General features: G+C 31.1%; 2 protein-coding genes across 2 annotated transcripts in view; both read right to left on the bottom strand.

Moving 5' to 3' along the window:
- The window catches only part of LOC125824317 (norbelladine synthase-like), a 127,942-nt gene that overhangs the window by 34,819 nt on the left and 78,749 nt on the right, over positions 1–14,374 (bottom strand). The window lies entirely within an intron of this gene.
- On the bottom strand, positions 3,433–5,772 carry LOC125824318 (uncharacterized). The gene is made up of 4 exons (XM_049503666.1): positions 5,651–5,772; positions 5,203–5,340; positions 4,880–4,955; positions 3,433–3,454 (listed from the first exon to the last, which is right to left on the bottom strand). The coding sequence occupies exons 1-4, from the start codon at positions 5,726–5,728 to the stop codon at positions 3,447–3,449; spliced, it is 300 nt and encodes a 99-aa protein (XP_049359623.1). The 5' UTR covers positions 5,729–5,772; the 3' UTR covers positions 3,433–3,446.

Genomic DNA, 14,374 nt, shown 5'->3' with positions numbered 1-14,374 from the left:
CCACTACTCACCAACTAATTAATTTAAATTAAAGAAAATATGGAACACACTCATTTTTCTCATACTTTTTCTTTTATTATGTTATGAAAAGTTATTTTGCACTTTTAGTCCTTCAAATATTATAAAAATATTGACTTTGGTTTATGTTCCCGTTTATATATAACTAGTTTCAGGCCATTTTATATAGAAATCCTTATGTGACAATTTAGATATTTGGATGCACGTTTACATAAAGAGTTTGGTAATAGTTACCAAAATTAGGATAATGACATGCTACACACAAACTATTTTATCATTAAAATTATATATTACATGCTATTTATGTAATTCTACATATATTTTACTCAACATAATTAAAGTTTTGAATTTGTCAACACGTAAAGGATTTTCAAATTAGTGTTCCTATTAAATCAACTAGGCCACGATGGTACATCAATTTGGTGGCAAGTAATATAACTTAAATAGTCATCCACCTATAAAAAAAAAGTCGATTGATAGATAATATACATATAACTAGTTTATAATAATGTTTGTATATTAGCTAGCGATTATAAATATTTTTGACTAAGCTGTCAATGGTATAACTTCTCCAAAAATTTATTGCACTAGCCATCAATAAATTTGCTTTGACAAAGTAATGTAAAGCCAACAAAGGGAAGTGTTATTGACTCTTAAAATGGTAAAGAAGTCAAATAAAATTAAATGGATAGATTATTCAACTTGTATTTTTGAGGTGGAAAAATTCAGAAATAGTCATTTTCGGTCTCTATAATCGAAAAACGGTCACTATCATGAAATTTCAGAATCTATAACGGAAATTAATCTCCATAAAATATCTTACGAATTTTTCAATTTAAAGATCCTGACTATTTTTTAAAAACACAATAAAAAAGTGTTCAACAAGCACTATTTCTACTTTTGAAACTCTGACCCTAAACCTTGCCAGGAAAAATGTACTTGTAATTTATGAGCTAGAATATGACAATTTCAAACTGCTCTGTAATGTTTTTTCTTGAGCTAAGTATCTATCGAAAATAGACTTTTATCTTATAGGCATAAGGTCTATGTATACACTATCCTCTCAAATTCCACTCGTGAAATTAGGATTGTTGTTGTATAATTTATGGTAATTGCATCATCAAGTCTTTGGCTAACTAAGCAAATATGACTTATTTGGACTATTGCCATCATGTTTTAGTTGATGACAATTCAGTATAGACGCGGTTTTGACCTTTATTTTTGATAATTATTCTCAAGAAAAAAATTCAGTCCAAAATTTCAACATCAAAGAAAGATTTTTTTGTTTTTGTTTAAGTAGTATAATTATTTTAAAAGTAAAAATGTCTTGATCTGTGGCTTAAGCATACTGTTTAGGGTAAATATTTGGTGTTATGTTACTGGATTGAAAGGGAAAGCCACTAACCACAAAAACTACTTACTTATATTACAATTGAATTAACAACAATTTAATGTGTAATTTTTATTCCACTTGACTTAAAAAATTATAACACAACCAAAATTTGAAGAAAAAAAGTTGACTAGTACATATGCCAACTTTTGCTTTAACCTTTCTTGTTAGGAAAAAAAGACAGGCAACTAATTAAATTCCAATTAAGTGTTAACAAAGGACTCTTTCCTAAATTAAGTACCTTTCCATCCTTTTCACTTGTTCGAATCACTGACTTATTTTTAATATTTAAATTTTTGCACTAATTTAATTGAAATTATACCTCTGTAATCAAATTCATTAAACAAAGATTTGCCAATGCACGTCTTAACTAATTTAATAAGATAAGTAGTTTTTCTTATGATTTAGTTTTCGTCCATCTCGACTAATTCCATGGAATACCTGTGTACTTAGTATTTTTTTGTGTCTCCACTAAAATTTGAACCTAAAACCTCAGGATTCTCAACCTCTTTATTGACCACTAGGCCACACCCTTGGTGCTAGTATGAATGTAATACCAAATTTTGCCAGTCTGGTTAAACTTATGAACAATTGAATGTCACAAGAAGCTCCACCAATTTATTGATCGTATAAACACAATGTTTTTCCGGTGAAGGGGTTTGGAGGCATATATGGAATGTACATTCTACGACATCACACAGAGATAAAAGAACGAAACGGTTTCCTCAATTCACATAACAACAACTACTACTGTGTCTCAGTCCCAAACAAGTTTAGGCTCCTCAATTTACATACTTCTATTTTAAATGTATGAGTTAGCAACTTCCATCAGCTGAAAGATTAGTTGGGACAAATGTGCAGGGACAGGATTCCCAAATGGTTAATCTGGGACCTGTCTTGATTCTGTTCACATACAGGCTTAGTTTTAACTTGATCAAAAGCTGGTACAACTAATAAACTAGACTTAGTCACAACACTAGAAATAGAAGAAACAAACTAAAGTAACAAACAAATCTGTGATTTTACAATCTGCAGATATATATCTGATATCACCAGACAACAGTGCATATTCTCTTGAAGATTGAACTGAGTTTATTGTCAACAGTAGGATAAACTTGGGGAAAACACGGAGTAAGTCATCTTCATTGGTCAAATCCGGACAACAAATGGGGGAGAGAAGACATGACTGTTTATGCGATTCAGCATTCATAAATTGAACTATAATAATAACTTATGCATACACTATAGAGGCAGTTAAACCACCAGTGGTATAACCAGTTGAACACCTTAAAATGGAGACTAGTGACCTCTTCAGTTCAATATCCAATCCAGCTTTAAAACATTGCTCCAGGAAAAGAAACGTGAGTAGTAGCTATTCCTAAAGGAGAGTTATCATCATAGGAATAAAGTCCTCAACAAATCAGAAACGAAAGAGCTCAAAAGTTAGTGTACCAGTAAAGGAATGAACTGCACCCAAGTGAAAATAGAATACTAATATAGGCAGCCTATCTAATTCCAAACTGAGTCATAGGTTATTGGTTGTATGCTATAGTTTACTGCAAATGATCCACTTAGCTTTTGGTTTAACTATCAAAATGCACTACGGTTTGTTAACGTAAACAAATATCTTGTTCACTATTTCACACAGTTTGTTCAAATAGGCAAATTGTAAGTGAACACAAATATATACCAGATTCAATAGTACTCTCTACTGCATACTTGCTTTTGATTTCTCCTTTTTAAATAACTTTGGTGTTCAAGCCAACTTACACGCACCTGGACTGGTCCCCCATATCTTGTGGCTACCCCTAGATTTAATAGTAATTAGCAAAACCCAAGCAATGGAAGGTACATCAGTGGATCCGGTATCAGAATGGACTGTTTCCAGCAGGGAGACGTGACTCAAAGATCCTATATGGCAGTAGAAGTCCGTATGCAAGTAATTGACACACTCGTTGAGCCGTTCAGGATAAGATCTTAAGCCAATTGAGCAAATAAGACAGATAAGAATCTTAAAATACTAGTGATTTGAGTACCCTTACAACCCTGTAAGATATCATTAGAGTTATAAGACTGGTTCTGCCAAAGTACAGCAAAAGAATAATTGCCATGTTTCCTGTAGAAGTAGAACATAATGCTCCTACTTTGATATAGTCATGCGAGTTACAGAGAGAAGCGATACCATTATCCACAATTCAAACAGAAACAGCTAAAATAAGGAACCTAAGTAAGAACCTTAATGGTTTTATCATTACTGCATGGACATCTGAAAATTCTTCTAGAACTAGCTAGACATATATCTGAAACAACCTCTCTACTTCACAAAGGTAGGGGTAAGGTTTGCATACATTTCACTGTTCCCCTTCCCCACTTGTGGGACTACACAGGGAATGTTGTTATTGTAACTAGCTAGGCATACCAAATTCTTTTAGTTAGTTTCTGGTTTTCGATGTAACATTTGATTTCTGTTGAAGTTCCCTCCCCCCCCCCACCCCCCCGGTGTTTCAACAAGCCACATAGCACTCATGTAACTCTCCTAACAGTACATATGTTCCAGTTACGTGCTCCCTGGGCCTTGGGGATCTTACCTTTGTTCACTATGGCAACACTAACACTAGTTCTACTACACACTCTCGTACACAAGTCTTATCTGCAGCTACTTATTTTGTTCTCCCAAGATTTTCCACAGCTTCTTGTAGTGTCTTTTAAATATTGGATTCAGAAAAGCATGCGATTCTTGGGAGGATGCTACTGAATATTTGGTAAGATTTCCTGAAGAATCTTCAATGCTATTGACAATAATAAGACTGTCTTCCTATATATCCACTTTGTAAATCCACCAATTACTATAATTTTCACTACTACACAATTGTAACTCGGATCAACCAGAAGCCACTCCAATAGTTGCAATAAATAGTGAGAATAATAAATGAGAAAGAGATGAAATAATGGACAAAACGAATGTAGTCCGTCTGAGATGACTGAAAAGCTTAAACTCAAGGGACTTGGGAGATATTGCTGTAGTTAAATGGAATTTAGAACTAAAACACAGTGCTCACTAATTATATTAGATACAACATAGATGAGAACAATAATTTTGCTAAATTATATTAGATGCAACAAGAGCAAAATTCCTATACAATCTCAATCTAAACAAATTTGAAATAGAACTTTATGAAAATTAAGATTTGACAAATGAGAATGATAATTTTGCCATTTCAAGTCTCTTGTCAAACATAAGGCATCCAACTTACAACTTCAAAATACACAATTCATTGTTCCTCAACTACCAATTTTACTCTTTACAACTACTCATGATGAAATTGAAAGATCCCCATCACTTACAACCGCAACATTTACCAAAAACAAGCATTAAGTAACCCCTTGTCAATATCCAAAGTATTCAAAAAAATTGTCATCAACAAGAACAAGGGGGTTTGAAGGTATAAGGCTGTGGAAGTGACAACGGACCTCTCCTCGACTCATTATCATCCAAATGCCTCTGAACTTTCTTCTTAGAACAGTACTGCCTATCAAAATGTTTCACCTATCATACAAAAAACATATACTAAATTAAACACCAGGGTAAGTCCCAGAAAGTTAATGTCTATCAACTTTATCAACATCCAAATAAAGTCTTCCAAAAAATACTACTTCAAAACCGAACAACTCAATCAACCTATCCATTACGCCTCAATCCCAAACTAGTTGGACTAGACTAACTGAATTATATATATATCTATTTCATTCCAAAACAAATTGAAACTAAATATATGAGATAAAAAAGAACTCACCCAAGTGGGTCTGCATTGCTTCACATATTCCTGCCTAGTTTTGTTGCAATCAACTGGGTATAACAGCCCAACAGTCCCGATTTCAGTAGGCTTCTTGTCTGATTTATTCACCAGGCATGAGTAGAACGCATCTCTCGCCTTCAAACCAGAAATTCACAGCCTTGTATTAGCTTACTCAAACATTGATATAATTCATATAAACATCAAAATAAAACAAAAAAATTAATCCAGAAATGTCCAACAAAACCCAGTGGTTTCAGCTCTAAATCACACACATCCAAGCATAGAAGGAATACAAATTCACTCCTTTCTATTAGCTTTACGTATCAAAATAGATGATAATTTCCAGTGATTTCAGCTTGAAATTACACACACAAATACATACAAGTAGTCCAAAATATATACAAAATTTACATATTTTTAACAAATTGAGAGAAAACAAATGTACCTTGTAGCAAGAGATTCGAGCTTTGCTGAGAACATCGGTGTGAATTTCTTCACTGACTTGTGATGTATACTCTTCCATCGCCACTGTTAAACTGCAATTTTGAAGGAAGGAAAATATTTTGTTAAACCTTTTTGAAAATAACTAGCGATATTCTATTTATAAATGATAAAAAACCGAGTTAAACTGATATTAAAAAATTTATTCTAATATATATTAAATAAATATTAAATAACTTACTTCAACTTTGAATTATTATTTCAATATCGAATAACTAGATAACAAATTTCTATTTAGTGTTGAGTACAGAACTTTTTCTTGAGGAACAAGTTTTTTTCTTTTTTTTATTTTAACAACTTGAAGAACAAGCTGGAATGTTGGATTTGAAGCTATACGGGCTAAATAACTGGGCTGGATCATTACAAGCTTAATGGGCCGTATTGGTTGAAACTCTTTGGGCCCAAATAAATAATTGAAGAGAAACTAATATTTTTCATTTGTTTGCAACAAGAATATTTGAATTTGATTATGCACATATGAGTGATTAAGATATTGTCTTCAGATTTAAATTATAAATGATAAAGATTGTTCATTTTTCAACATAAATATGTATAGGTTATTTATTGTTAAACATAATAAATAAACAATTCAAATAAAAAATAATTAAATATTAAAAAATATATACTTTAATTTGAAAACAAAAATTATGTTTACTAGTGATGGTGGAGATGAATTGTAGCGGCGATGGTTGATGTTAGTGGAGATAATAGTGGTAGCGATAACTGTGATATGATGAAAGTGAATGGTGTTGTACTGATTGATCTGATCGTAGCAATTAGTCGTGGTGGTGGTAGAGTTGATTGATGTTAATAGTTGACAGTGTGGCTGAAGAATGTGTGATGGTTGATGATGATGGTGTTGGTGGTAATTGGGTGCAAAACTCGTTATGATGGTAGATATGGTTGGTAGTAAGGATTAATTCCAATGGTGGTATTGGCTAGTAGTGATGGTGGTGGACATAGTTATAATGATGGAAGTGACAAGTGTGATAGCGATCGATTGACAATAATGGTGGTGGCTGGCAATGATGATAATTGTGCTGTCAGATATGATTCATGGTGATGATTGGACATAATGATGGTGAAAATTATCCACGTAATATAAACAATACATTTAGTGAACTAAGATTTAAATCATTTATTTTTTAATCTTCGTTAAGTTCAAATAAATAAAGTCCAAAAATATCTAATTAAACACCACTACTTCATGATGATCTATTTATTTATTTATTTTCCAAAAATGGACAAAAGCATACATCCTTTTCATGGGCTGCTAAAAATCAACTCACCAATATAAGGTTCATTCCATGTAATGTGATGGTGGAATCGTACGAGTACATTTATAAGCACATTTTGTTCATTTTATTGGATTAGTGGGTGTTACCATTGGTTCATTTGACTTTTAAGTCTTTGGTTGAATATTATTCATTTCAATCTATGTGCTTTAATTTCTTAAACACAAAGTTTAAGTAAGAGAAATTTGATTATTATTATAAAATGTTATTTTAAAAAATGTCTATTGTAAAACAGTGTAATAGTATATATCAACATAATAAAATACACTTAAAATTTGTTTCACTTTGTTGTAATGGACTTGATAACAATACTTTTTGTGGGTGCTACTACTACAATTGACAATACTTTGTGAGTTTGTGGATGTTGTCATCGATTTATTTGTCTTCTGAGTTTTGGTTCGATATTATTAGTTTCAATTTATGTATTTTAATTTTAATGAGGATATGAAGTTTAAATAATAAGAGAAATTTGATCATTATTATAAAATATGTATGCATCGAGAATGTTTGTTATAAAAAGACCTAATTGTATATATCAACATAACAAAGCATGTTTATTTGATAACAAAACTCTTTGTGGGTGCTACAATTGATTTCATTTGATTTATTAGAGCGATAAAATGTTGAATGTCAATAAATCGTAATAACAAGGTCACCTACCATTTATAATACTCTATTTTATCACCGGACTCAAGAAAAAATGTACTTCAAAGCATTGATAAGTTGAATTACTTTTGTTTCTTATCTCTGCATTTTTATATTTTAAATTTCTCATGAAAATTCTAATTTCGCCATTTTGATAATTTTTTTGGCGAAAAGTCTTTTTCAAAGATGTTCACAGTCTTTCGTAATATCTCCCCTATAGTCATCAAGTTAAATCACAAATTTTCGAGAGGCTCCACATCATCCTTTTAATTATATTTCATAATTATGTTTTCTTTGACCTTTTACTTCATAGACTTTCATATCCAATTTTTTTTTTTTTTGTTATGAATGACTTTTTCAATGTTGATATGATTTGGCATTTGACACAATCTAAAAGCTCATTCCACAATGTATTGATGAATGATGATATCAAATTTGAAGACAATTCTTGTGTGTTTGGCCATTATTTGACAATAATCTTATGGCAACGATGATTTTTTTTTTTAAGGTAAGAAAAACTTTTCATTAAAAGAAAATTATATTTTTTTAAATAATATCTAATACAATGATCTATATCATATTGACTCGACTCTAAAATTTATCATGTAAAAATTGATACATACACATGCATTCATATGAATAAATTAGTGTAGGAGATTTACAAAAATATATTCATGCAAAAGTATATATATCGTTACAATAACTTAAATTATCGATAAAATTCTCGCAAGATGAAAAAAGTCCTCCTCACAGTCACATAACATATGAACTATTTTCGAAGCTTAAACTTACTCCTGAGCATTTCCAGCTCATCACTAGTGTATAATATTTCTCATTAACTATATACTATTTTTTTCATTTTTGGTTGCTTTCTCATTGTTGTTGTTATTGCAATTTTCAATTATTTTTTTGCGTTAAATATAGTTTTCTAACTTTAATCAAATATTGTGCAAAAGTTGACATCACTTTCGGCCATAATTAAATGGTGTCATATGGACCCATTCCAACAAAACTCAGTAAAAATGGTTAGTTGTGTTGGAAAATAGCACGCAACGTAAGCATTTCAAAATTATACTACTTATATAAATTATTACATCTAAAGTGTGAACAAATATCTTGAAGCTGATTCGATTCCAGTTTTATGGTCTTCTATAGTAATCTCAAATTAACAGGCTAATTAACTCTCTCGGATAGACAAATATCATATAGAAAATTATTTGTCTTTCTAAATTAGAAGATCCCATATTTATAAAGATTTCTTTCTAGTTCAAAAGTAAGAAAAAAACTCACGCTTTTCTTGAAAAACAAGAAAATTCATGTGATTCTTCCTCTTTCCTTTTGAAAATAGGATTATGATTTATGAATTGTAGTTAAATATGATCATCAATAGTATATTTTCCAACACGTCCTTTATGAGTAGCCTACACCAATAGGAGTAATATTTACCAACATTTTGCTAGAATCGAGGGTGGAGCTAATCACTAATCTCTTGATTACTGCACTAGCCTGGTTTCAGGGAACCTATATTAATCACTAATCACTCTTTCCTTGGATTAAGTTTGTTAATTTTCACTTTAAACAATTTTTAATTCAGAAAAAGGGAAACGCATGCCCCCTTCTTTAGTATCAATTTCATATTAGAATATTAATTAGTCACCTTTTTTATACGCTTCTTAAAAAGTTTATCAAATTTATACGAAACATTGAATTTAGAACTTTAATTATAAACACTTGAAGTCGTCATTCTAAAGTTTAAAACTCATAAAGTTGAAATTCTGACTCACTCTATATAAAAACATCATATCGAAGATGTATGAGATAAAAAGGATCTTGTGCAGATAGACGAATGATATGGCGACACGTGGTGAAAACATACGTGTATTAAAAAGTAATAGTACTCATATTTGTGGTGTCTCCCCTTGAATGACGCAGGCCTATAGGTGGTCCAAATCCCCACGACAATTTCCATGTGGGTGGTCCCACTTCTCATCGAACGGTCAGGATTCATCCACAACAGTCAAATCAAACTAACGAATACCAAGTCAATGATATAGATATGTATTAGGCTTTGTTTGGATCAAGAAATTTAAAAAACAATAATAAAATAATTACGTATGAAATATCTAAATAAAGTTTTGTGGTTGGAATGTATTGTATAAAACTAAAACTAATGTATGTTTGGTGGGTCATATTTGAATAATCTTGTGTGGGGAATCAAATTATTAAATACTTAATTTTAACTATAAATTTGAATAGAATTATAAATTATAAGTAATTTTCTACTCTCTCTATTACAATTTATGTTAAAGAGTTTGGTGTATGAGAATCAAATTATTAAATACTTAATTTTAACTATAAATTTGAATATAAATTCTTTAAATATTTTAAAATAAAATTTACATATTTGAAATCTAAATAAAAAATACTTTAAAACAACATAATTGAGGATTTAAAGTTTTTTTTTTAAGATTGACAAAATAGCAATCAAAGAAAAATATTTGGTTTTTTTAAATAGTAATATCCACTAAAAATGAGACGAAGCAAATATCATTTCAACCAAAAAAGTTTGAAGATAAATACAATTATCTTTTGAACAGACATATACTTTAAGTTAAGCTTTGACATAAATTTAAAATTTTCATACTTGCGATTTTTATCTTCAAATATTTAATTTTTAAAAGCTACGATTTTCGTAATTAAGTTATCTTCTTGAAATCTACCACAAAGGCTTAGTAATATATTAGTAGAAAAGGACAACCAAACCAATTTACCCCACAAAACCACTACAAAAAAAATGTTCTCTAGGCTTTAGCACTAGCTAAGTAATTTTAATATATATATTTTTTTAATATAATATAAAAATAGTGTAGGTCAAAGTTATTCATATCTGACTCTTAAATATTATCAGAGAGAGTACTAAATTTGAATTATAGAAATATTAAGACATCAATTTCGGATTCTGACATTCGTCTTTCATCATTAGTTTTGATTTTTTCTTTGAGAGATAACCAAACACAAATATATATATATATTATCATTTTATGTTACTACTAGTACTAGTACTACTTAGGATGTATATTTTATTCATCACAATTCATAGATATCCAAATATAATTTTTTTGTGAATTTCGAGTCAATAAAATATTAAATTCTATCGAATTCATAAAGTTACTGCTTATGTCACTCTATATAGTTGATTTCTTGGAAGATGTTTTAGGGGTTTTTATTCTTTCCTATAAAAGGAGTTGTATCTTTGATTTTAGATCTGACTAATTTCTTGGGTTTGTGTGAAGCAAAGAGAGAGGAAGGAGGGGGGACAGAGAGAATCATGACTGACAGAAGAGAGTGAGCACACGCAGTCGAATTGTATAAACATTTATACAATTGTCATTTGCGTGTGCTCACTTCTCATTCTGTCAGCTCTCTCACAATTTAAGTTTCTCCTCTTTCTTTCTTTTTTCGTTTCCACCACCTACATGAGATGTACAAAGGGTTCAAATAAATTTTATATATAGCAAACGTTGATCTTATCTGCTACTCATAGTCCATCACTTATATCATGACATTTGTTGAAGCATCATAAATGTAAGGACATTTGTAAATTTTTCTTTAAAAGTTATGTTTGTTTCTTTCTTATCTTGTGATAGATGTTTGAAGAAAAAGGCTATACTAGTATATCTAAGCTATAGACTGATGGACATGACATTTCAGCACACCCACAATAAAATTAAAGATAGTAGATATGTTTTTGTTTCATTGTTCTTTTCTTTCGGAAGCGAATTCACAATTTGAAGTTTATAGATTTCTGCAACAACCTCAAGCTATCACTACAAAAGTGACTGCGTTCATAGTTAAATATTTAGTAAACTTCTTTTTTTATATATACGAACAAAATTTACTTGTGAATCTGTACATGAAATTCTCTAATATGTATTTATTATTGGTGGTGGTTTTGGTTATTAGACAGAAAAGAGGATGAAGTTTATCATAAGATGAGGTAAGAGTATGAGACTATGAAGTTTAGGGGTTTTACTCTTTTTTTTTTTTTTTTATTGTAAATAAATATATCTCATAATTATGTAATTAAATATTGTACTAAGCATGTCTTTTCATGTACTTATTAGAGGACAATTGTAGATTTGGGAGGTACATCTCTTCCTATTCTGTCCTTTTTTTTTTGTACAAATCTGGTAAATTTTTTGCAAAAATCTAGAAATCAATCACTATTCTAGATATCTAATTAACAGTTTTTTCATCATGTACTATTAACTTCATTGATCTATTTCTTGATTTTGTTCTTAAATATTCTTGATTTATTTTGCTTCTAGGAATCCCACATAGGTGGTTGATTAATGGGTCTCTTTATATGTTTTGGGGTAATCCTTTTCTTGAGCTTGTTCTTTGTTGAATTGGACTAGTTTATTTAACATGGTGTCAGAGTCAAGTTCATATGTTGGGCCCTGAGATAGATTGTTCACGCATCCAGTACCGGACACACGAATCATGTCGGGGCGTGCTTGAGTGATGAATGAATGAAGGAATCCCTAATTTGCTCAGCAGGTATTTTGATTAAATTTTTTCCATTTTTTTTAGTTGTCTACTTGTCTTGATGGATTGAGTTTTAGTCATGTTATTAGAATGTTAACATTAGGTTTGGTAATTTATTTTATTGAAGTCTTTAATTAGTCTCGTAAGAGATTTGTATGATAGAGTACAAAATATATCAACTTCTTATTTTTGTTTTTATATAATGTTGGACTAAGATTAACTTAAACAAAGCAACCTAATTCATATAGTCGATCCTAATTTATGTAGGGATAGGATCGAAACATTGTTGATGTTGTGTATAGTTTTCTTTATCATCATCAAATGTGTACGCAACCTTACCCTTACCTTGTGAAAGTAGAGATACTATTTTTGTTAGATCCTCGGCTTAAGTAAAACATATCAAAATCAAGTATGAAAAGAAAATACATTAGTATTACTGAAGAAGTCATGCTGAAAATAATTGAGAAGAGAACGAACAGTAGCTAAATGTTGTTTCTTATGATAGTAAAGTTGTTTATTCAGTACCAATTTATTGGAGAATACATGTTAGATATATAGGAGTACATTTTTGTGAGGACTTAGTGTATTTAGCATAACAACTTGATGGAAAGAATATTTTTTTGACATGATATATAAAGTTACGCAATCATTTGTATAGCCGACCTCAATTTGTTTGGTACTGAAGTTCAATTGTTGTTGTTGAAGATTTAGCAACTATGACTTTTTACTGAAGATGGAGAAGTAGCAATGATTTCTCTCCACAAAATTTAAGGAATCAAAAATGTTTCAAGTGGAATATTTGTTATATGTCTGAATAATGTTAGCCAATTCTAATGTCATCCTTCAGTACATAACTTTGGTTGCCATCTTTGCTAGTTGCACTTGAATAAGCACACTCACTTAGGTTATCAAGATATATATTGTACAAGAGGAAATTTTCTTGATGTGTTTATCGTTATGATATAATCTCACATATTATTATTTGGGACCTCGATTGACTTGTTTTAGACTGATGCATAGTTATTGTTCTTCTCCTGGTCCTAACATTATTGGTAACCAAGTAGTTCTTGCTTGTATATTGCAGAATCACAAGTTGAAGTATAGGCATGTCGAGCATTTCATATTAACGATATGAAGAAAGGCAATGAGGTTATACTGGCTTTATGGATTAACATATTATCTGACCTTGTGTTGTCAAGAATAGCGTAAACATTGATGTGTCTTGCCAATTTTCCATCAGGCAGCTAAATGTCACCCCTAGAATAGCTAGCTTGTTGGAGGCGTCTATACAAATCCTTGGTATTGTTAAGAAAATGATATCACGGATCTAATTCGACTGCAAAGGTAGCTCATGAGTTGATTATCTTCTAAGATCATATAACGAGACAACAACTCACAACTCATGGATAATTGGAGAGTAGTTCTAACGTGGCGTGAACATTGAGCAACACAACAACATCGATGGATATGTTGCCTTAGGAACGATTTATCTGATGAGGTTTATATTTTGTTTATTCAACTGTTGGTTTATTTACATAGCATAGCATCCTCTTTACTGCAATTTTCTTTTTTCAGTTGACACATGAATTTTGAGTGCAACATCTACATCCAGTTTTTAGCAGGGCTAGCTTGGGATGATCAAATGCTGAAGTAAAGGGATATATTTCATCGTGCGTTGATTCAAATATGACAAGGTTAGTATTCAACCCGTTAATTCCTATTATGGATTGAACTGGGATCTTTCGGGAACAGTCTTTCTACCTTTGTAAGGTAGGGATAAGTTTTGTTGTACTCTACCTTCCAGAGACCCCATTCCCACCCAGTGTCCAGATACTGTATTGGAGCCCTGACTAAATTCGGATCGCTCATTCGGGGGTGGTGCTCCCAAGAGGATTTTCTCTATACCCTGGGCTTGAACCCGGCCGAGACCTCTGGTTAAAGGTGGGAGTGCTATGTTATTGTTGTTGTTGTTGTGGTGGTGGTAGATTGAACCAACTTGCATTGCTTGAACTGAAATTGTTGGAACTCTTGTAATTTTTTTGTTAACCTTAACTTTGAACATGATATTTGTAATGCGATGGTCATTGGTTTGATTTTGGTAATGTCTTTTTCCTGCTCTTTTTCTTTTGGTCATAAAAAGGATTTTATAGAGATCCCTAATGACCAATCCTCGCACGAAT

This window comes from Solanum verrucosum, unplaced genomic scaffold (assembly GCF_900185275.1).
Source record: "Solanum verrucosum unplaced genomic scaffold, falcon-dt-bn FXZP01000022.1, whole genome shotgun sequence".
In the NCBI taxonomy this organism is placed as follows: Eukaryota; Viridiplantae; Streptophyta; class Magnoliopsida; order Solanales; family Solanaceae; genus Solanum; species Solanum verrucosum.
The sequence above is the reverse complement of the archived record's forward strand: the minus strand, read 5'-3'. Positions and strand labels throughout refer to the sequence as shown.